The sequence below is a fragment of the Suncus etruscus genome, chromosome X (assembly GCF_024139225.1).
Source record: "Suncus etruscus isolate mSunEtr1 chromosome X, mSunEtr1.pri.cur, whole genome shotgun sequence".
Classification (NCBI taxonomy): domain Eukaryota; kingdom Metazoa; phylum Chordata; class Mammalia; order Eulipotyphla; family Soricidae; genus Suncus; species Suncus etruscus.
Window position 1 is genome coordinate 58,427,060 of NC_064868.1, and position 25,468 is coordinate 58,452,527.

The 25,468-nt window shown below is 36.7% G+C and overlaps 1 protein-coding gene across 1 annotated transcript in view; it reads right to left on the reverse strand.

Annotated features, from left to right (window-relative positions):
- OPHN1 (oligophrenin 1) overlaps positions 1–25,468 on the reverse strand; it is a 354,031-nt gene that overhangs the window by 251,634 nt on the left and 76,929 nt on the right. The window contains exons 7-10 of the mRNA XM_049767407.1: positions 24,797–24,907; positions 19,639–19,743; positions 16,917–17,046; positions 13,277–13,377 (exon numbers count right to left, since the gene is read on the reverse strand). Coding sequence (XP_049623364.1) covers positions 13,277–13,377; positions 16,917–17,046; positions 19,639–19,743; positions 24,797–24,907 — 447 coding nt within the window. The remainder of the gene's footprint in view (positions 1–13,276; positions 13,378–16,916; positions 17,047–19,638; positions 19,744–24,796; positions 24,908–25,468) is intronic.

Consider the following 25,468-nt stretch of genomic DNA (forward strand, 5'->3'; position numbering starts at 1 on the left):
AGCAGCAAAGAAACCCAAACACTGGTAGAAGACAATAAATAATAAAAAACCAAGAAGAAATAAACAACATAGACACAAAGAAAACAATACAAAGAATCAATGTGACCAGGAGCTGATTTTTCCAAAGAATAAACAAGATAGTCAAAACACAGGCAAGATTCACAAATAAAAAAGGGAAACCTGTTGGTATGAAACATAATGGTAAGAAAGGAACTCTCATCCACTGCTGGTCGGAATGTTGCCTAGTCCAACCTCTATGGAAAACAGTAGGAGGGTACTGAGTAAACTCAGAATTGAGCTGCCATATGATCCAGCAATTGCACTCCTGGGTATCTCTCCCCAAGATAGAAACCCATTCATCCAAAAATATGTATGCACACCACTGTTCATTGCAGCACTGAGCACTGTAGCCAAGATTTGAAATCAACCTAAATGTCCAACAAAAGATGTGTGGATCATGAAAATGTGCTACTTATACACAATGTAATAATATATAGCAGTAAGAAATGATATAATCATGCAATTTACAACACTATGGGTATATGAAATATAAAATATTATGTTATGTTAAATAAAGTAAGTCAGAAGAAGGATAAATACAGAATGATATCACTTATTTGAGGTATTTAAAATAAAAGCCATATATACATATATAGCTCCATGAAGAAACGCAAATGTTTAAATGGTAGACTCTCCGAACACCTTAGTTACCAGGATATTATGTGGAGAAGCAACCAAATCAAGCAGAAAACTGGAAACACCAAGCCTCAACGGTCTTTTATACAATAAAGAAAACGGCAACAATGAAAACAGCTAATTAGGGCAAACAGGTGTTAGTTCAACCACTCTCCACAAAGACCTATAATAATATTCTAATGTATTTATCCAAAGAATTAGGTGCAGAATATGATTGGTAGTCAGGGACTCCCACTGCAGTGCTTACAATTAATGTGTTCTAATGCTTTAATTTTATTAGGTATAAAATAACTTGTCAGCTTCTTTGATCACAGTGGTTATTGGAGATATGGGTGGACACCCTAATTTTGCAATTTGGCGCTCAACCTTACCCATTTCCTTTTAATTATGTCTTCTATTAAGACCTAAAATATATGGCCTTTGACAAAACTGAAACAGACAACTGCACACCACAGACTTATGTTACAGGTAACACTGAATTGAGTATTTTTGTAAATTACTATTATCCCTTTACCTTTCTTTATTTCTATATTTTCTTTTTTCTTTCTTCTTCCATCCTTATCTACTCTCTTCTTCAACTCAGCCAATGTTACTAGCATACCATAAAGCCCATGCTGTCAGTTTCTTCTTAGAAAAAAAAGCCTTGATGTACAAGACACTGTTGATAATACTACATAGGGTAAACACCTCTTATAGTGCTCGCTACCATTTGCTTACTACAATAGAAGTGAAAATTATGCTTATCTTAAATGATCCAGCCACAGTCTAACCCAGAAAGCTTCATTTAGAAAAGTTCACCCCTGCCATTGATGAAGTACCAAACTGCCTTGAAGTGGGAAACCTTCCCACTTGGGGTTGCAGACTCAAATCTTTTATTTTTTTCTTTATTTGTTTATTTTCATTGTTTTTTCCCTATTTTTCCCCCATTCTCTCATAACCTATCTTTTAGCTATTTATATATCTTTTCTTCAATTATTTCTGAAGCACTAAGACCCATCCCATGAGGGTCAGGCCTCAAACAAAAACTTATGAATAGATCTCTAATGTCTGTCTATAGGTGTGCATGAGTTTGTGTACAGTGGACTTCCCAATGTCTATCCAATCTATATTGTAAGCAATCCATGACTATATTGTATATAGCTCCTTTTACATATTATCTATCCTCTCCCTTTTTAGAACTCCTTCTATCCTATTGTCCTCCCAATCCTGATCCATTATCCAGCCCTATATAACCCTCTTTATCCTAAGTTCTCAACTCTTTAGTTACCGAGACCGACGTACTGCCTCAATAAGCCACTACCCAGGTCCCAAAGTGAAATAACCCCCTCTCATTCCCACATCTCATGCTCTGGCATAAAGCTTCAATCACCACTCCTGATGACTCATTCTCTGTGGACCTTCTCATACACACCTAAAGTGTTGAATATTGCATGCTACTGGATTCACCTCAAGAAGCCTCAACTCAAGGACACTACTTGATCATTAACTGCTGTAAACCATCACTCACACTCAATATATCCATAGTGTGGGATGAAAATATGACTGGCCTGCCCGTGGAGCGCGACTGTGAGAAATTGTGAGTGCTGCCTATGTGTGTCTGTTTTCTGTCCTGTCGTTGGACCTCTTGGGAGTGGGCCGAAAAGAGGCTCCAGAAAACTCGCTCTCCCAGAGGCTCATTCAAGGGCAGGCACACCAAGGAACTGATTCATAATGTGAAAACAGGCTATAAGCAGTACTTTGCAAAAGTCAGGTCCCTTGTTTGTGACGTCAGGCTGGGAAAATTTACGAAAATACACCTGCCCAGTGTGGCCCAACCGTGAGATATTCTGAGTGCTACCTGTGTGTGTCTGGCTACTGTCCTGTCGCCTGAACTTCTTGGGGTGGGCCGAAAAAAGGCTCCAGCAGAGCAGGGCCATGCGTTTCGCTACGCAGCCATTCGCTATTTCTAAGAAAAGAACACCATTGAACCAAGAAGAAAAAAATCACACTAAGAACCGTGATAGAGGCTGAACTCTGCTGGACCTCAGATGACAGCACCCCTATATGCCTCTCTTCTGTGCTGTGCTCCATTTTCAGTCTGATTTCATCCTATGTGTGGCTCATCTATGGATGGCTCACCTTCCCTGGAGCCTTCCCTGAAGCTGAGATTACAAGTCCAGAAAGTGTAAGCCGCTGAACTCTGCTGGAACTCACATGCCAGCACCCCTATATGCAACTCTTCTGTGCTGTGCTCCATTTTCAGTCTGATTTCATCCTGTGTGTGGCTCATATGTGGATGGCTCGCCTTTCCTGGAGCTGAGCTTACATGCCCAGAAAGGGAAAACCACTGCACTCTGCTGGAACTCAGATGCCAGCACCCCTATCTGCTTGTCTTCTGTACTGTGCTCCATTTGTGATCTGATTTCATCCTGTATCTGGCTCATCTGAGGATGGCTCGCCTTCCCTGGAGCCTTCCCTGGAGGTGAGTTTACAAGACCAGAAAGGGTGGAGCCAGAGGAGTACGGCCGCTCCACTTCACTTCCCGGCCGTGAACATCATTTAGCCAATGAATATAACCACGACACATAGAAAAACGCACAATACAAGTGTGACAATAGGGAAACAATGCAGACAAGCGCCAGACATAGAAATTGACGAGGGCAACTCTGATGAATTGAACATGACCAACCAACTAGTCAGTCTCTCAGATAAGGAGTTTAGAGTCACAATATGGAAGATGTTCAAAGAACTCAAAGAAAGTATAGAAGAGAACACTAAATTGAAATTGCTGAAATTGCAGGTCAAATAACAAGTTTGAAAAATTCAGTAGATAAATTGAAGAAAAACATGATTTAGCTTTCCCATGGGTTAACAGCAGCAGAAGATAGAATTAGTGCACTGGAAGACGAGATAAATAACAACACCATACAGCAGAAGAAAGTGGAAAAAATCCTTAAAGCCAATAATCAAACAATGTAAAAATTACTAAAAGAATGGGAACAGACGAAAATAGAATTCTATAATAAGCTCAACAGAAACAACTTAAGAATCATTGGAGTCCCAGGCGCCCAGGAAGAAAATCTTCAGGAAAAATCAACGGTCAAGAACATCATGAAAGAGAAACTCCCGGAGCTAATGAATACATGCGATCAATTCCTGCATGCCTGAAGAGTACCAACTAAAAGAGAACCCAGAAAAAACACCTCAAGACAAATACTAGTCACAATGACGAATCCCACAGATAGAGACAAAATTCTGAAAGGAGCAAGATCGAAAAGAGAAATTAAATTCAAGGGAACATCCTTGAGATTTACTGCAGACCTGTCACTGGAAACACTCAAGGCCAGAAGGCAGTGGTGGGACATAGTGACAAAACTCAATGAAATAAATTCTTTGCCTAGAATACTGCACCCAACAAAACTCACTTTCATGTTTGAATGAAAAAACATGGTTTCACAGACAAACAACAGCTCAGAAACTTTCCAGACACAAAACCATTCTTAAAGGAAAAACTGAATACTTTAAGACAAGACTGACCAACAGACACACCAAATTCCGATATAAAGATGGCACTAAATCCCAGGACAATACTTTCTCTCAATGTCAATGAACTAAATGCACCAATTCAGAGACACAGAGTGGCTAAATGGATCACAAAACTCAATCCAACCTTCTGCTGCCTACAAGAAACGCACCTGAATAGTCAGAACAAACATAGACTCAAAATAAAAGGCTGGAAGAAATTCATCCAAGCAAACACCAATTAAAAAACAGGAGTGGCCATACTAATATCAGATGATGCAAACTTTATACTTAGGAAAGTTGTAAGGGACAAAGATGTATATTTTGTATTAATCAAGCGATGCATACAGCAGGAATAAATCACTTTCCTAAACATATATGCAACAAATGAGGGGCCAGCAAAATATTTAATAAAATTGTTGACAAATCTGAAAAATATTATCAATAACAACACAATAATTGTGGGAGAACTCAACCCGGCACTGTCAACACTTGACAGGTCAACCAGACTGAAACCCAACAAGAATATGCTAGACCTGAGGAGAGAAATGGAAGAAAGAGGCCTAGTAGATATATAAAGGACACTCCACCCCCAGAAGACTGGATACACATTCTTCTCTAATGCCCATGGGACATTCTCCAGGATAGACTACATGCTAACACATAAAACATACTTCCATAATATCAAGAGGATAGAAATTTTACAGGCTACCTTCACTGACCACAAGGCCCTGAAATTACATGTAAAATACAAAGAGACACAAAACAAAAATGTTAATACCTTGAACTTAAACAGCCTAATACTGAATAACCAGTGGGTCCGAGAAGAAATCAAAGAAGAAATCAAAACCTTCCTAGAAACAAATGACAATGGACACTATCAGAACCTATGGGACACAGCCAAAGCGGTAATGAGAGGAAGATTTATAGCTTTGCAAGCACACATCAGGAAAGAAGGGGCATACCTGAATAGCTTAAGGACGCAGCTCATAGAATTAGAAATTACTCAACACAAGGATGCAAAAATAGGGAGATAGAAGGAAATAATAAAGCTGAGAGCAGAAATCAATGAAATGGAAACCTGAAAAATAATCCAAAAGATCAACGAAAGCAGAAGTTGGTTTTTTAAAGAATAAACAAGATTGATAGACCACTGGCAAAACTAACAAAGAAAGAGAGAGAAACTTGATAACTCATATTAGGAAGGAAAAAGGAGAGATCGCTACTGATATGGTAGAGATCCAAAGGGTAATCAGAAACTACTTTGAGAAACTCTATGCCACTAAAAATGAAAACCTGGAAGAAATTGATAAATTCTTGGAATCTTATAATCTTCCACGGTTGAATGAAGAGGATGTAGCATACCTAAATACACCCATCACTATTGAGGAAATTAAGACAGTAATCAAATGTCTGCCAAAAAACAAAAGTCCAGGCCCAGATGAATTTACTAATAAATTATTTCAAAACTATCTAGAGTAACTTCTACCAAGCCTGGCAAGACTCTTTCATGAAATCGAAAAATCAAGAACACTTCCAAATAGCTTTTATGAAGCCAACATCACCGTGATACCTAAACCAGACAGAGATGCTACCAAAAATGGAAATTACAGACCAATATCACTGATGAATACAGATGCAAAGATCCTCAACAAAATCCTGGCAAATAGGATTCAATGCCTCATTAAGAAGATCATCCACTACGATCAAGTAGGTTTCATCCCAGGAATACAAGGATGGTTTAACATCCATAAATCTATCAACATAATACACAACAGCAACAACAAGAAAAATAGAAATCACACGATCATATCAATAGATGCAGAGAAAGCATTTGACAAGGTCCAACACCCATTCTTGATCAAAACTCTCAGCAAGATGGGAATGGAAGGAACCTTTCTCAATATAGTTAAGGCCATCTACCACAAGACAGAGGCAAATATTGTCCTCAGTGGAGAAAAACTAAAAGCCTTTCCTCTAAATTCTGGCAAAAGACAAGGCTGTCCTCTCTCACCACTCCTATTCAACATAACACTGGAAGTACTTGCTATAGCGATTAGGCAAGAAAAAGATATCAAGGGAATCCAGATAGGAAAGGAAGACATCAAGCTTTCGCTGTTTGCAGATGGTATGATACTCTAACTAGAAAACCCTAAAGTCTCTACGAAAAAGCTTCTAGAAACAATAGACTCATATAGCAAGGTGGCATGCTACAAAATTAACACAAAATAATCAATGGCCTTTCTGTACACCAATAGTAATAAGGAAGAAATGGATATTAAGAAAACAACCCCATTCAAAATAGTGCCACACAAACTCAAATATGTTGGAATCAACTGACTGAAAATGTGAAGGACCTATACAAAGAAAACTATAAAACTCTGCCCCAAGAAATAAGAGAGGACACACGGAACTGGAAGCACATTCCATGCTCGTGGATTAGAAAGATTAACATCATTAAAATGGCAATACTCTCCAAAGCATTGTAAAGATTTAATGCGATCCCTCTAAAGATACTCATAACATTCTTCAAAGAAGTGAATCAGGCACTTTTGATATTCATATGGAACAATAAACACCCCAGAATAGCTAAAGCAATCATTAGAAAAAAGAATATGGGAGGAATTACTTTCCCCAACTTTAAACTTTACTACAAAGCAATAGTTATACTAACAGCATGGTACTGGAATAAGTACAGGCCCTCAGATCAGTGGAATAGGCTTGAATACTCAAAAAATGTTCCCCAGACGTACAATCACCTAATTTTTGATAAAGGAGCAGGAAATCCTAAATGGAGCAGGGAAAGCCTCTTCAACAAGTGGTGTTGGCACAACAGGCTAGCCACTTGCAAAAAAATGAACTTAGACCCCCAGCTAACATCACGTACGAAGGTAAAATCCAAATGGTTTAAAGACCTCGATATCAGACCCAAAACCATAAGATATATAGAACAATACTTGGGCAAAACACTCCAGGACATTGAGACTACAGGCATATTCAAGGAGGAAACTGCACTCTCCAAGTAAGTGAAAGCAGAGATTAAAAGATGGGAATATATTAAACTGAGAAACTTCTGCACCTCAAAAGAAATAGTGCCCAGGATACAAGAGCCCCCCACTGAGTGGCAGAAACTATTCACCCAATACCCATCAGACAAGGGGCTAATCTCCAAAATATACAAGGCACTGACAGAAATTTACAAGAAAAAACATCAAATCCCATCAAAAAATGGGGAGAAGTAATGGACAGACACTTTGACAAAGAAGAAATACAAATGACCAAAAGACACATGAAAAAATGCTCCACATCAATTATCATCAGGGAGATGCAAATCAAAACAACTATGAGGTACAAACTCACACCCCAGAGATTGGCACACATCACAAAGAATGAGAATAAACAGTGTTGGCGGGGATGTGGAGAGAAAGGAACTCTTATCCACTGCTGGTGGGAATGCCATCTAGTTCAACCTTTATGGAAAGCAATATGGAGATTCCTCCAAAAACTGGAAATCGAGCTCCCATATGACCCAGCTATACCACTCCTAGGAATATACCCTAGGAACACAAAAATACAAAACAAAAGTCCCTGCCTTACACCTATATTCATTGCAGCACTATTTACCATAGCAAGACTCTGGAAATAGCCAAGATACCCTTCAACAGATGAATGGCTAAAGAAACTGTGGTACATAGACACAATGGAATATTATGCAACCGTCAGGAGAGATGAAGTCATGAAATTTTCCTATACATGGATGTACACGGAATCTATTATGCTGAGTGAAATAAGTCAGAGAGAGAGAGAAAGATGCAGAATGGTCTCACTCATCTATGGGTTTTAAGTAAAATGAAAGACATTCTTGCAATAATAACTTTCCGACACAAAAGAGAAAAGAGCTGGAAGTTACAGGTCACCTCATGAAGCTCACCACAAACAGGGATGAGTTTAGTTAGAGAAATAACTATGTTTTGAACTATCCTAATAATGAGAATGTATGAGGGAAATAGAAAGCCTGTCTAGAGTACAGGCGGGGGTTGGGTGGGGAGGAGGGAGATTTGGGGCATTGGTGATGGGAATGTTGCACTGGTGATGGGTGGTGTTCTTTACATGACTAAAACCCAAACACAATCATGTATGTAATAAAGTTGTTTAAATAAAAAAAATATGACTAAGATCTCAACCCCCAAGAATATCTCAAACCACTCAATGAGAATGTCTATATTTTCCTTCGATATTTAATACCTCAATAGTTATATCTCTTAGTGTGTTTATTTCCAAATATAAAGGTAGACTCCTCCATCCTTTTTTATTTATTTTTATAGTATTTATTTTTATTTATTTATTTTTATATATATGTTCATTTTATTTGTTTCTGCTTAGTATGAAATTCTATAAGAAAATGTCTTGTTTAGGATAAAAGCACAGTTCAAAACCAAGTCATAAAGATTGTATAGTCTGTCATTCTTACCCCCAAATGCACCAGCATATAATATGGCACCATTCCTTTTTGCATAGGCATACTATAAAAGGGAAAATCTTGTGTATAAAAACAAACTCTTATCTACTATGGATAAGAACCCATAAATATTATACATGGCACCATCCACCCTGAACATTCGTCATGAGGATTCAACTTAGACTCCATGTGATCAGACAGTGACCATCCAACCCCAACCCCCAGATCCCAACTGAAGAACAGATAAAGTTCCCTGCAACAGCAACAGGAAATAAAATCCCCCGGGGAGTTCCAAATACCACTCTAGAACAAACTTGTGTCATATTGATATGATATCCTGATGATGAGGAAACAGCAACAAATTGATCTAAGAGCAAGTTGTCATACCACACCACCTAACAGTAAGATGAAACCAGAAGACACTCAATCCCTTGATCTGTGCAAAAACTAAGATCCCTAATTCACAGAAGACTGACTTTCACAACTGCGATTGAGTAGAACTTTTCCTTGGATCAATAAGAAAGACCCTAGCCTAGGATTTGACATTGGATTTGTAGAAAAACCAAGATCTCTAATTCCAGATATCTGATTTTGACAACTGCGACCAAGCAGAACTTTAGGAACTATAAAATCCTAGCCTTCATCGTAGGATCTGTGCAAAACCCAAGATCACTTATTACAGAGGAACAATTACAATAACCATGATGGAACAGAATTTCTGGAACCATAAAGAAAGACTTTATCCTAGACTTTGTCCTAGGATCTGTGCAAATACCAAGATCTCTATTGAAAAAGAACTTGTTTTAACAACCACAACCATGTTTACTAACACCATAAAAAGACCTTGAGGTGTGACGATGATCATATATGGAGGCTATAGTTTTTCCCATGACATTATGCATCAAAGGTGGAAAAACGCTGTATCTCTTTGGCCAAGGGAATTCCTTTTCTAATTCCCCCAATATTTACTGTGCCTATGCAAAAACGCAAACACAAATAAAACCACAAAAAAATTACCACTCCAATCCTCCTTCCTTTTTTTCTTTCTTGGTGTTGTTTATTGCTGCTGTTGTATTTTTGCCATTGCTTGTTTTTTATACATACAAATATACACAAATTCATAGAAGTTGTGAGAATATTAAAGCATGAACACAAGACCATCTGGGATGAAATCTAGATATTGACACCTATAACTCATCTGCTCTACAAAATGAACCATACCCTCTTTTCCCTTCTTTTTTTTTTTTTTTTTTTGGTTTTGGTTTTTGGGTCACACCTGGCAGTGCTCAGGGGTTACTCCTGGCTCCATGCTCAGAAATCGCACCTGGCAGGCTTGGGGGACCATATGGGATGCCGGGATTAGAACCACCAACCTTCTGCATGAAAGGCAAATGCCTTACCTCCATGCTATCTCTCTGGCCCCATTCCTTTTTTCTTCTTCCTCTTCCTCTTCCTCTTTTTCTTCTTCCTCCTCATCTTCCTCTTCTTCCTCGTCTTCCTCTTCTCATTCGTCCTCCAACTCCTCTTATTATTATTCTCTTCCTGGGTCTCAGGGACTCCAATGATTCCTAGATTGTTTCTGTTGAGTTTATCAAAGATTTCTATTTTCATATGTTCACATTCTTTGAGTAGTTTATCCATTGTCTGATCATTTGCTTTAAGGTTCTTTTCCAATCTCATCTGCTGTATGGAGTTATTTAACATCTCAACTTCCAGCCCACTGATTCTGATCTCAGCTGCTATTACTCTGTTGGAGATGCTTTCCATTGAGGTTTTCATTTCATCTATTGAGTTTTGCAGACCTGTTATATCAGTTTGAAGTATTCTGATGTCTATATTCATATCCTCTTGATTCTTATTTGTGTCCCACTTAACTCAATCTATGCTTTCTTTTAGCTATGAACATCCTCCATATTTCTTCTCTAAACAACTTATCTGAGAGGATACCTAGTTATTGGTACTTTTTGAGTTATCAAAGCTGCCATATTCATTCTCTAAACATGGGGTTGTCCTGCATTGTTTCCCTATTGCCATACTTGTAATGTGGTTTTTACTGTGTATGGATGTTGGGCCCTGAAGAGATATGTTTACTGTCATCTTCTTCACTAGTGTTAGGTCTGAGGAGATAATGTTCGCTGTGGTCTTCTTGGCTGCCTCACACAGGGAGGGCTGCAGACATGGAGCAAGGCAGCAGCCCTTTTTAATGACTCTCTTGTGCCCAAACACATGGCAGAAATCGGCCACCACCTTTATTGGGCAGGGACAGCTTACTGGGTTTTGGGCCCTGGGGAGATTATGTTTGCTGTCATCTTCTTGGCTAACTCATGCATAAAAGCTGGCAGGGATCAAGTCAGCAGCTCTATGTAATAGCTCTCGTGCCCAAACACATGGCAGGAATCAGCCCCTACCTTTTTTGGGTGGGGACAGCTTACCAGGTGTTGGGCCCTGAAGAGATAATGTTTGCTGTCATTTTCTTGGTGGGTGATGGGCCTGAAGAGATTATGTTTGCTGTAATCTTCTTGGCTGCCTCACACAGAAATGCAGGTAGGGAGCAAGGCAGCAGCCCTTTATAATGGCTCTCTTGTGCACAAATACACCTCAGGAATCAGCCCCCAACTTTATTGGGTGGGGGCAGCTTACCAGGTGTTGAGCCCTAAAGAGATTATGTTTGCTATTTTCTTCTTGGCTGCCACATGCAGAAAGGCCTTTTTTTCCTTCCACTTCCCTTTATTCTTTTAAATTATATTGATAGTTCCTACATGGAGTCCTCCTAGCAATTTTTCCCCAACAGACCCCCAGAACTTGAATTATATTGTTGTGCCTCATAAATTGAAGAGGGAAAGTGGATAGTACCAGGAACAATCACATTAACATTGAGTGGAAATAAAAAATGATAAGACCTAAATATAACACCCAAAGTCAATGACAACAGAATCAAGATACCCAATCAAAAAGAAGTTATATACAAAAGCAACCTGTTCCAATAGCAGTCCAGGGGCAAATAGTTGAGATGGGATGCATGCTGGAAACTGGGTTGGAGGGAGGACAACACTGGTGGTGAGAATTGCCCTAATTCACTGTCGCTATTTACCTTAAATATAACTGTGAAAGACTTGTAATTCACATTGGTCACAATAAAAATTTTTTAAAAATTATACACCTCTCTTAAGAAACACACCTTTTACATAATAATAGTATTTATTTTGACCAAAGTGGATTACATATCTTTCACAGTAATACTTTAGGTATATATTAACATTGAATCAGGGGAATTCCCATCACCAAAGTTGTCCTTCCACCACCCCAGTTTCCAGCTTGCATCCCGTATCCCCCACTCTTACCCCCCCAGGCTGCTAGTATAAGTGGTTCCCTCTGTGTCTATGTTGTTGTAGGTTGGGTATCGATTCTGATGTCATTGGTTTTGGATTTGGTGTTTAAGTCCAATCATTTTTGCTACTACTTAGTGCTCATACAACTGTTGGTCTTGGTACCCTCCATTATTTCCCCCTTAATTTGAGAGGTGGAACAAGATGATTCAAGTTCTGTTTAAAGAAAAAAAGCAATAAAATCGGGTAAAAATCAAACAAGCTGAAAATAGGCAGAGACCTTAGAGACTCTCAACATCAGTTTGAGAGAAAAAAGGGAAAAAGGAAGAGAAACACCACAACAATACAAAAAGAAAAATCAAACAAAAAATACAATGAGCACTACAGCAATAAACACAAACAAGAACCACATAATAACCACTGTCCTGAAATATAAATAAAACAAAGCGTAAAAAATGAGAACAATAACAAAACCAAAATAATAAATAAATAAATAAATAAATAAATAAATAAATAAATAAATAAATAATTTTGTGCTGCTTTTTTCCTGCATAGGCACAGTAAATAATGGGGAAATTATAAAGGGAATTCCCTTAGCCTAAGAGATACAGGGTTTCTCTGCCCTTGAAGTATACTATCATAGGGATAACTACAGAATCCTTGCATGTTCATTTACTCTCCCCTAGGTTCTTTCGTGGTGCATGGAAGACTTCTGCTCCATCATGGTTGAAAAATCAGACCTCTGTATCTAGAAATCTTAAAAAATTTTTTCACTGGATGTTACAGCTCACCTCATGAAGCTCACCACAAACAGAATGAGTTTAGTTAGAGAAATAAATACATTGTGAACTATCCTAACAATGAGAATGTATGAGGGAAATAGAAAGCCTGTCTAGAGTACAGGTGGGGGTTGGGTGGGGAGGAGGGAGATTTGGGACATTGGTGATAGGAATGTTGCACTGGTGATGGGTGGTATTCTTTACATGTATGAAACCCAAACACAATCATGTATGTAATCAAGGTGTTTAAATAAAATATATATTAAAATTTTTGTGCAATGTGATATCAATTTATTATATGGTTTTAAAGATAATGCCAATGTAAAAAGCTTAATACAAATAGCAAATTTTTCACTCAGTAGAATAATACCTGGCCCAATATAAACATAGGCCAAGGGAAACCTTGAAGTTTCACTGAATGTTAGACTTAACTCTCTGAGACTGTCACCACATACTCTGAGAAAGAGTCACTCACTGAGACATATCAAGAACAAGTAGCACACAAAAGAACTAACCTGTTTAGCACCAGGTTTCTGCTCCATAGGCGTCATGGTGAATGTTTTGTTCTGTTTCTCAAACTGGCAGTAGTATTTCACCCAGGATATTCCCAAAGCCCCTAAAATACAAGCAAAAATAAAGTGTCAAAATAAATATCTTACCATATGCTCAATTCACTCCTAAGTTAGTTCTGTGTGCAGCATCTCAAAGATTTATTGCATATATTTCATGACAGAGGCCTGAGTTCAATTCCTTTTATAGCATGGTAGCTAACATTGAGTTTATGCTAGAAGTATCCCTAACCATTTTTTGGTGTAATTAAGTATAAGAAAATAAAATGACAGAAGCTGTGTACAACTATTATATTGAAGCTCCAAATCCATTCCTTACCTTTGTTTCCTTCACACTTGCAGTGCCACATACCTATTTCAGATTTGCAGACCTTAACCTTCATCCACCTTTTTACACATCTGTTTGGCTTGTCTAATCCTTAGTTTTTTTATTAGTTTGGTTGGTTGGTTGGTTGATTGCTTGGATTTTAGTTGGGGAACCACACCCTACAGTTTTTAGGAGTTATTTCTAGTTCCACATTCAGAAATCACTTCTGGCAGGTTAAAGGGACTATATGAAATGCCAGGGAACAAACCCAGGTCAGCCACATGCAAGGCAAACACTATTGTGCTATCATTCCAGCCCCTAATCCCTTGTTTATTAAACTGTGGTTCATGATCCAATATGATGTCATGTAACTGTTATTGGGACTTGTAAAAAAATTTTAACAAAATTATGTGAATGTATTTATTATAAATTATCAGTAAATAATAAATTTGTAAATCTATTTCATATACTGCTATAGCGTGGTGTAAAAAATACTTAGGTCAAAAAATAGTACAGGATTTAGGGGATTGCCTCATATGCACCAACCCCAGTTTGATCCCTGGCATCACGTATGTCCCCCAACCACTTCCAGAAGTGATCCTAGCCAGAGCTAAGAATAAAGAGTAAGCCCTGATAACAAAAAGGTGGTCTACATTGTTTCAAACACCCATAAATATTATCAGGCAAAATTGGAAAAAATAAATGAAAAAATCTTTCAGAAGTCTTAATCTAAACCACTTGCCTTGCCATTTTTCCTATGAATGCTAATATAAACATATCCTATTGTGAAAACTGAAAATCTCTGACTTATCTTTTTCAAAAATGAGAAGAAATAAACAGATGCTTCTTCAAAGAAGAAATACAAATGGCCAAAAGGCACATGAAAAATGTTACACATCACTATTCATCAGGGAGATGCAAATCAAAACAGCAATGAGGTACTATCTCATTCCACAGAGACTGGCACACATCAGAAAGAAGAACAATCAGTGCTGGTGGGAATGTGGGGAGAAAGGAACTCTCATTCACTGCAGGTGGAAATGTTGGCTAGTCCAACATTTTATGTTTATGGAAAACAATATAGATATTTCTCAAAAAAACTAGAAATTCCTCGGAAAAATAAAAACTCAGAAAACCTTATGCCAACAACAGCGAATCTGTGAAAAATTTTTACCAGGACCACAGCGAATGAATCAGGGGTTGAACAGCCTAGTATGCCTGGAGCCCTGGGTTGGTCTTAAGACAGAAAATTTCAGAGTTAAGGTCTCCTTGTATTTAGGCCAAGGCTTCCCTTCCATTTTCCCCATATTTTGCTGGGCCTATGCAAACAACAATTGCCACCCACAACGTTTTTACTGTTTTTACTCTTATCCTTTAAAAAAATAAGAGCTTACTAAACTTTCTGCTAGTGCTGTAATGAGTTCATTGATGATTCAATAATTTTTGAAGGTAAGCTTGCCACTGAACATTTTCTTTCCTTTCTCTCCCATTTCTTTAGTTTTTCTTTCAATTTTCTATTTTTTAATCATGTTGCTTTTGGTCTTCCTGAAATAATTGTATTATGATCAGTTATGTAAACTATGTGATGCATTTTCATCAATCAATAAAAAATTGTATTAAAAATTCAACATGGTCCTCTAGTTAAGAAATAAAACAATGTTTTATACAGTCCTCTAAATGCTCGATTAAGTTTATTTAGTAATTTTTTCTAATTATGGCATAACTATTCAGAGTAGACATAACATTGCTTTATCCAGGATATTTACAATTGTGTCTGAAAGCACATTTGTCCTTGAGAGTTGATCAATCAGCAAAGGATATGATAAAGCTATTAATCTATGGAATCACTTTGCCAAATGTCAGTGTCTCATCATTATGGTGCTGAAATGATTTCTTTTCCAGAATGCTACTGAATATGTCTCACAATTGCCATTTTTCAGTAGCTTAATCTACACTGTGTGTTGACTTCTTCTTCTCCCCCACCCCAACTCTGGCTATAAATAACACGTTAAAGGACAAATCTGAAGAATGAAAAAGGTTGGAACAGATTTTATTTTAAATCCTTCAATTTGTGCACATTTCAAGCAAGCTTATGTATTTACAGTATTTTCAGGCCACTTTTGTGCATCTGGACTCATGAGAAAAAAGACCATGATCATATTGAAACCGTCAAAGTAATAAAGACTCAGCTCTTTTCCTACTGTCACTTCTTTTCAGAAAAAAAAAAACAACTAGAAATTGAGCTCCCATATAATCCAGCTATACCACTCCTAGGTATATACTGCACAATCACAAAAATACAATAAAAGGTCCCTTCCTCACACATATATTCACTGCAGCACTATTTACAATAGCCAGACTCTGGAAACAACTAAGGTGTCCCTCAACAGATGATTAACCAAAGAAACTGGTACATATACACAATGGAATATTATGCAGCTGTCAGGAGAGATGAAGCCATGAAATTTTCCTATACATAGATGCAGATGGAAATGATTATGCTGAGTGAAATAAGCCAGAAGGAGAGAAAGAAACACAGAATAATCTCACTTATCTATGGGCTTTAAGAAAAGTAGAAGACATTATTGTTATAATGCCCAGAGATGAGGGCAAGAAGGACTGGCTCACAATATGAATCTCATCACAAAGAGTATTGAGTGCAGTTAGAAAAGTAACTACACTGAGCACTATGATAACAATGTCAATGAGTGAGGGAAGTAGAAAGCCTGTCTCAAATTCAAGCAAGGGGGTGGTGAGAGATGGGGGCATTGGTGATGAGAATGTTGCACTGGTGAAGGGGTTGTTCTTTTTATGAGTGAAACCCAACTACAATTATGTTTGTAATCACAGTGCTTAAATAAAGATATAATTTAACTAAAAAAGAATAAAATGTGTATAAATGTGCTGCTAAACATCCTATTATATAGGATGACCTCTGAAACAAAGATTATCAAAGTTAAAATATAAGTTGTAATAAAATGATAAATTCTGCAAAATGAAGTTAAAAAGATAAATTTGACATTTGGCACGACATATTTTTATAACAAGGGTTACTAGGTAGGAAACACAGAGTAAGATCACTGCTAAATTTCATGCTATAAAAATTGCAATGGTTTATACAATTCTTATTTAATACTTTCTGTATAGAATAACTTTGCCTTCTTCTCAGGAAAAAGACAGAAATCACATGTTTGCCCAGAATTTGTAGAGTTCAAGGGCCTATAAGTGCTGACTATAAATAATAAAGCCTAAAAGATATCCTTGTATTCCCATACACACATTTCTCTTGTGTATAGAGGTAGCCTTCAATTGTTGGTTGTCCTGGAAGTTTGCAAGTCAAGGGAGTGTCTCTCATCCTCTTTTTAAGTTCTTCCATCTCTTCTCGGGTACTGGAGAAATGATTTCGTGTCTGTCAAAATATTTTCATCAGAATTATCATAATCAAATCCTTATAATAAGTATTTTACAATCAGAAACCTGTGCAGATTTTTCATGGACCACATCACTTGCTACAATAAAACAAAATTAAAATGTTTAATGATATATTGACTTGGAATAGGTTTATGGAATATAATAGTAATAAAAACTAAAAGCAAAATAAAAACAACATATAGTCATAAAATTAGAACTGTAAGATTTTTTTCTGATAGGAATCTATTGCTCGGAGCTATGGTAGATCTATTGCCTTGCAAGTGGCCAATCTAGCTTTAATTCCTGTCACCCAATATGGTCCTCTAAAACTGGCCGCAGTGATTCCTGAGTATAGAGTAAGGAGTAAGCACTGAGAGCAAACAATATAATACAAACACAAAGAAATAATTCTGAGTACCAATTTAACCCTGCCTGCTTTATAAAAACGGAATATTAGGGGTCGGAGTGGTGGCGCTAGTGGTAAGGCATCTACCTTGCACAAACTAGCCTAGGATAGACTGCAGCTCGATCCCCCCAGCGTCCCATATGATCACCTAAGCCAGGAGCAATTTCTGAGCGCATAGCTAAGAGTAACCTTTGAGTGTCACCGGGTGTGCCCCCCCAAAAAATAAGAAATGTTATTTTAAAAGGTGAGGTTATCACAGCAACTCCTAAGGTCTATTTCAGGTTTTCCCTGACTACAAATTACATTTCAGCCTTTAGATTAAAGTCTATAAGGTGGCATACTCTTTGAAAATAGATGAAAAGTTACTTTCATTCTCAAAAATCAGAAATCCTATATATTATGGAGACATAGTACAACAGATAAGGCACTTGGCTTGCATTCTTCAACCCAGGTTCAATACTTGGTATCAAATGTAATTTCCTTATCACAACCAATAATAATTCCTGAGCAAGGAGCCAGGAGTAAGCCCTGAGTACAGCTAGTTGTGTTTAAAAAACCATAAAAAGAAGGGGCTAGAGTGGTACCATTGTGCTATTGCGTTTGCCTTGCATGGCATGTGTCTAATCCCATACAGATGCGGGATAGATCCCCAGAATCCCATATGGTCCCTCGAGCCAGGAGTAATCCATGGGCACTGCCAAGTGTGGTCCAAAACACCCGCCAAAAAAAGAAAATGTAATGATAAAATATAACAGTTAATATATACATGGCAATTTTAATGTATGGGTATGAAGATCACTTAAGATAGGACCTTAATGTTTTATATAAAAATCATGATATTGTGAAATGATATCAGTGAAAAAAGTAATCTTAGATATCCTATATAATTTGGCCACTCTATTAATTATCCTGAAATAAATTCAATAGATGTATATTTACATACATATATGCAAATATCATATATATACAGGCACACAGAACTTTGTCAAGTTCTATTTGGAGGATGACTTAAGTAAATACACTGGTTAGAGAAATATTTTGTAAATCAAAATAAGATAATGGTTCTCATTCTCAGGTGAAGAACACCATGAAAAGAGAATACTCAGCATTAAAAGTAATTAAATAGTAATGACAGGAACTTCCTAATCAACTCAATGAATTTATTTTCCTCAGTAACTTACGAATCTTTTTCATCAAAAATTGTATCTATAAATCTCATAAAATGATTGAATTATCCCAAAGACTAAATGATGCATTCTTTAATTCCATCATGAAGTTCATTGCTCCATTTTTTTGTTTGTTTTTTGGGTCACACCCGGGAGCGCTCAGGGGTTACTCCTGGCTGTATGCTCAGAAATCGCCCCTGGTAGGCATGGGGAAACATATGGGATGCCAGGATTCAAACCACCGTCCTTATGCATGAAAGGCAAACGCCTTACCTCCATGCTATCTCTCCAGCCCCACATTGCTCCATTTTTGTAATTAAAATCTTTATATTAACTACTGCAGCATTTATCAAAAAGAATTATGATACAGATGTATTTATGACTCCTCATATTCCTTGAAGATAGAAACCTAATATGACCCATGGTGTTTTAATAATGCATCAAACATTCATTGTATCAACAGTATTCATTAAACATGGGCTAAAATTATTCTTAAAACAGAACATATATTAGATGGAAGGCTATGTCTTTGCCTATGTATCAGGAACCAACAAGTTCCAGGAACAAAGGTGAAAACCCCTCTTAAATCATATAATAAATAGTGAGAGATAAAAGAAAGAGAAAGAAAAATAGGCATTCACAGTGAAATTTATTGTGATTTCACTGTTTAGAAGAAACAAAACATGGGGCCTGTGCTCAAGCAAACCTATACCTAGGTTCTTCTCTGGAAGAGATGCTCAAGACAGTAAAAATAATATGTATATATAATAGATGAATATTTATCTGCGTGAAAGGATGTGTTTGAATAATAATTGTAAACAAAGATTGGGAGAGTTAGAACCAGAAGGTCAAGATGAGACCAGTAAACAAAGTATTTGTTACCATACCACTGTGTACTGAAAACAGTTCAGATGTAACAATTTAAAATTACAAGATCAAGATCACTGGGAGTCCAATACAAATGTCAAAATCCAGCATTGCAAATACAGATGAAAACACACACACACACACAACTCACATTCTGTAAACTGAGCTGGAGCTGCCGTTTGTATGGAAGGAAATCTTGTGTGAGCTCTACGGTCAAGCTGTTGGAAATGAAGAGACTATGAAGAAAGGCCAAAACCTAAAAAAATAAACATGTCATAGTAACGATCATCATTTCTGTTCAAAGGAAACAGAAATCAAACACAAACTAACTCACCAGTATAATGCTAAAAGCAGTCATGGAAACAAATCTTCACATAACTATTAAATTATGTCAAATAATTCATGATAACTCACAATAATTACTAATTTTTCATTACCACAATTTTCACAGTATAAAAATGTCTTGAATTTATATATCCACAGGACTGACAGAGTGAGGCTTAATAAAAAGGTGTTCCATTAATGGATAAGTAAAAGAACAAATAAACAAAGGAATAAAGTAAGATTTATACATTAATGAAGGTCATAATAACAACAATAGAAAGTCTATAATCAATTTCAAATAAGTGATGTTTGAGAGAATTACTGAACAAGATACAATATAATAAAGATACTTTTTATGTTTTTGTTTGTTTATTTTGTTTTTTTGAGCACATCCATTTGACACTCAGGGGTTACTCCTAGCTATGCATTCAGAAATCGCTCCTGGCTTGGGGGGACTATATGGGATGCCGGAGATCGAACCACGTCCGTCCTAGGTTAGCGCTTGCAAGGCAGACGCCTCACCTCTAGCGCCACTGCACCAGTCCCTAAGATACTTTTTATATTTCCAAAATATCTAAGCTCAATTAAATATTAAATGCACATAAAATGAAAATATGGCTATATTGCTTAGTGGTAGAGCACTGTATTACAAATGTCCTGATTTTAATTCCCAGCATCACGAAAAGTAATAACAATTGAAAAAAGACATCACCTCAGTTCAACAAAGTCCTAAATAATCAAACCTGATTTATTGCTTTTTAATTTTTATCTCATATGAGTGAACATTCAACACAAAACAATTCATGTCAATTATGTATTCTAATATAACTTAATTAAGCCATCTGTTGGAAGCATAGTTGTTATTAATTTCTTGCATAGGAAACTAGTTAGCCTAGTAGCATTTTATCTTGCCTTGACTACTACAAAAATACTGATTAGTTTCCTGTTTTACATGCTGGCTTCTTCAAAGTCATTTATCTTGAAAAAAATCAACCATATCATTTTCTAATTAACACTCATCAATGTTTTCAACTGCATTTGTACTAAAATCCAAACCTCTTACTATGCCTATAGTTTCTATGCCTTCCAGCCACTTGCTTGCAAACATCATTCCTGCCACTTGCTTTTTCATTTATGTTATTTAAGTTTACATAATATTTTATTTTATTTTTTGAGAAAACCATTCTTTCCTAATATAAAAGCTAGCAAAATGTGCCTAAAATGTTCCTTTTCAATTACAATCATGTCCTCATCTTTTCTAACTTTAGGTCTTAAATTAAATTTCATCTTCAGTGATCAAACTTAACCACTTGAAGTAGCTGGGCCTACTTAAGTCATTTTAATTCTAGTATAACTGACCACTTTTCAACTTGTATGTATCCTATTTTCTTCCATCTACACTCTGAATGTTTTGTTCATAAATCATAAACTGAATTTAATTGTTCAGTCTATTTTTAACTATAACAGAAGCACAATAAATGTATTTTGGAGAACTGATTATTTGTGCACACATATGCAGATAGAAACAACTATTAGTATAGATACAAATGTACATATATACATGCCAAAGGTGATATATTTTTGTAAACATGCATTGCCAAATATATTTATACCTAAACACAGCAATATACAGAAGTAAATGTGAACCCATAAAATAGAAAGAAATAAAACATAAAAAGAAATTTTGGAAAGAAAACTGCCACAACAGTATCAGGGGGCTGCATTTTTATATGTTTCTTCTAAATTTTTTCTGACATTTCTGAGGCAAATATATTCCTTTATAATTTAAAAAAAGAGAAAAAGTTGAGGGACTGGAGATATAATACAATGGTTATGGTACTTGTCTTACATGCCAACTTTAGTTCACTATTCTTCACAGCACAATAATACAAGTAATAGAAAAGTCTCTGCTAGGAGCAACCCACAAATGGAATCAACCTAGATGTCAAACAACAGATGAGTAGATCATGAAGATGTGTTACATATATACAATGAAACACTACATAGCTGTAAGGAATGATGCAATCTGCAATTTGCAGCAACATGGATGGAACTGGAAGATATTATTTAAATGAAGTAAGCCAAAAGAAAAAGGATAAATACAGAATGATATTATCTATATGTGGTATTTAGGATAGTTGCATGAAGAAAAAAATGGTCTAAATGGTAGTTGTCTCAAACACAATCAGTCCCAAAATATAGCAAGAAGATTAGAAACTGAGTGGAAGAAGAGACATACCAAAGGTTATATTCTCATTGATTGGAAATAAATAATGATCAGGCCTAAATACTAAACCAAAAGTCAATGACAAGATCTAAAACAAATTATATACAAAGGAAACAAGAGCAGTCCAAGGGGTACCTTAAATATTACTGTGAAAGGTGAGGTGGCGCTAGAGGCAAGGTGTCTGCCTTGCAAGGGCTAGCCAAGGAAGGACCACGGTTCAATCCCCCAGTATCCCATATGGTCCCCCCAAGCCAGGGGCAATTTCTGAGCGCTTAGCCAGGAGTAACCTTTGAGCATTAAACGGGTGTGGCCGAAAAACCAAAAAAAAAAAAAAAAAAAGAAAGATTTCTAATTCACTTTGAAGTTCGGAGAGATAGCACAGCGGTGTTTCCCTTGCAAGCAGCCGATCCAAGACCAAAGGTGGTTGGTTCAAATCCCCTTGTCCCATATGGTCCCCCCTGCCTGCCAGGAGCTATTTCTGAGCAGACAGCCAGGAGTAACCCCTGAGCACCGCCGGGTGTGGCCCAAAACCCAAAAAAAAAAGAAAGTTTAAAAAGGAAAGAAAAAAGTAAAAATAAAAAAATATGTACAATCTAACCAATGAATCCAATCTTCAGTAAAGTTTATCCTCACCAATTATTATTTGCCTGAAAATAGAAAATCTTTCCATCTGACCTGCCAACTTTATATTTTTTAAGTGTTCTGACCCATTCCACAAGTGTCAGTTTTTCAACTGCAACCTATGGATCACTCTTCACTGTCTTTGTGTATGCACAAGTGTATATGTTGGCCACTTGTCTCTGTTTAATGTCCATCTGTAATGTACGTGTCTGTGTATTTTGTATGTAGTTTTCCCCCACTTTATATATAACCCTTCCTCCACTCCTGCTTACCACTTTACAAAGCCTTTTCTATTCCTTCAGTCTCACACTTATCTCTTATTTCTCCATATTTAAATCTTTTTACCCTTAGTTCTAAACTCCTCAGGAAATGGAATGATCCTCCCACTCCAACCAGCTGCGAATCAGCTCCCAAAGTGAAAAGACAGCTTTCCAGACTGGCTTGCGTCAGCCCAGGAAGAGGCTGCCACCATCACTGCTACAATTAGTTCTCAGTGGCCCCTTTTCTCCCATCTCCCTTCACTGTGGACTGTTGCTCCCTACCAGATTTGGTGTTTGAGAAACTCCAATCTTGAGGACATTTCCTGATCCATGACTGCTGTGAACCATTTTCCAGACTCCAGAAGACCATATTACAGACTGATTTTAGCCCCAAAAAAACTTTTTCAAAAGACTTAATGGGGATATGTGTATTTCCTTTGCATATTACTTTAGATGTATTTCCTTAATATGGACAATTCTAATTGTGTATTTCTTTGTGTACATTTAGTTTTCCCCGTCTCTTTTCTGAAATTATTTAGTAGAAAATTCTAGTAGACGTTTCTCTGGAGTTCTGAGTTCACATTAGAACCAGGCTATAGGGATTGTTTAGTTTGTTGTTTTTACCCCCATAGGCACCAGTAGTATGATGTGGCATTATTTCTTTTTTCACGGGCACATAAAAATGGGGAAATCTTATGTATAGTAAGAAGTTCTTAACAAATACAGATAGAAATTCATAAATTTTATATTGCAGTGAGGCCTTTTACCCAGTACATTTGTCATAGTGACTTGACAGTGGATTGGAAAACAGCCATTCACTCAGAACCTTGGATCCCATCTTTGACACCAGCATGGTTTTCTGCACCAGCACCAGAAATTGTAATTCTACCAGGAAGACTCTGATGCTTCTCTAGCCCAACTTGCTTCAGAGTAAGTTCATGAGACCCTGAATACTTAGAAACAGCAAGAACTTGCTTTAAGGCAGGTTTCTCTGAATTGCCACCTAATGTTGAGATGAAAGTAGAAGGCACTCTATGTTACCATTGACTTCGACACAGAATCTGTGCAAAAACCAAGATATCTAATTTCAATGAGAAATTTTACTAGAACCATAAAGAAAGACTTAGCATGTCCAGAGAGTGTAGTTGGTATTATGTCATCATGCTTCATGGTTAAGTTCTACCTGTTTTTAGGCCAAAGGTTTTCCTATCTATTTTCCCCAACTTTTGTTGCTCCTGTGCAAAAAAAATATATATATCCACACACACCCTTTTATTTTTTATATTTTAAATAGGGCTCCCACCTTTTTTGCAGAACCATGGGACATGGATTACTTTATTTTATTCATATTCCTGCATTTTTCTATACAATTAGGAAAAAAGAAAAAAGGAAAGATGGAGTCCACGGGACAAGTGGTCTCAGGTGTATTGGTGGAGAAAAGGGACAGAACTAAATATCTAAGCCATAGTCAACAACAACAGAATCAAAACACTCAAACTTGAACAATCTAAACTTAAATGGGCCTATTGTACTAACAGGCCAGGGTGGTATGATAGGTTGTACTCTAGAATAATTGGTGGAGGGAGTTAACAGTGGTGGTAGGGATTGCCCTGATTCACTGATATCTGAAATTAAACTATGAAGTACTTTATAGATCAAAATGGTTTATATAAAATAAAATTGAAAAATTCTCATAAAAACCAAAAAAATAAAATTTTAAAAATCAAGTATATAATTCAATATGCACATTCAACTAATATTAGTAACCATTTATAGCCTCCATTTTCCTTGAAATTAAAATCTAATGATCCACATTTTTAACATTAACTCAGTGATTTTAAAAACATGTTGAGACCTTAATCTATAGATTAACTTACTGGCTCCACAATATTGAATTTCTTGGACTCCTGGACTTCCTGGATTTGATATATATATTCAAGAGAAGACTCAAAAAAATTTTGCCTCTCCTTATCCACCTGGAGATCTGCCTGTAGGATAAGGGAAACATATATCACAAATCTGCAAGTCTGTGTTTAGGGATTCAACAGAATGTTAGAACTAGATAATTTTGCCCCCAAAAACTGATTTAAAAAATTATTAAAACAATATTGCATTAAAACCTCTAGACTTCAGGTACACATAGTTTTGAATTAACCTTATGTTGAACAACTAAAATTATAGTTTATATTCATCACAATACAATTAATACCTATAATTAGATTTGTTTACTCCAAGTTCTAAATCTTTCTGTTAATCATTGTTTTATATTTATGTCTAAAAGATATTTTGCTTTTTAATTATTTTATTTTTGTTTTGTGATACACCATAGGTCAGTAAAATCAGAAGTAATGCAGGGGCCAGAGTGGTAGCATAGCAGTAGGGTGTTTGCCTTGCACGAGGCTGACCCAGGACAGACATGGGTTCGATCCCCAGCATCCCATGTGGTCTTCAAAGCCAGGAGCAATTTCCGAGCATAGAGCCAGGAGTAACCCCTGAGTGCCTCCAGGTGTGGCCAGAATAAAAATAATAATGTGATTATTTCCCTTTGA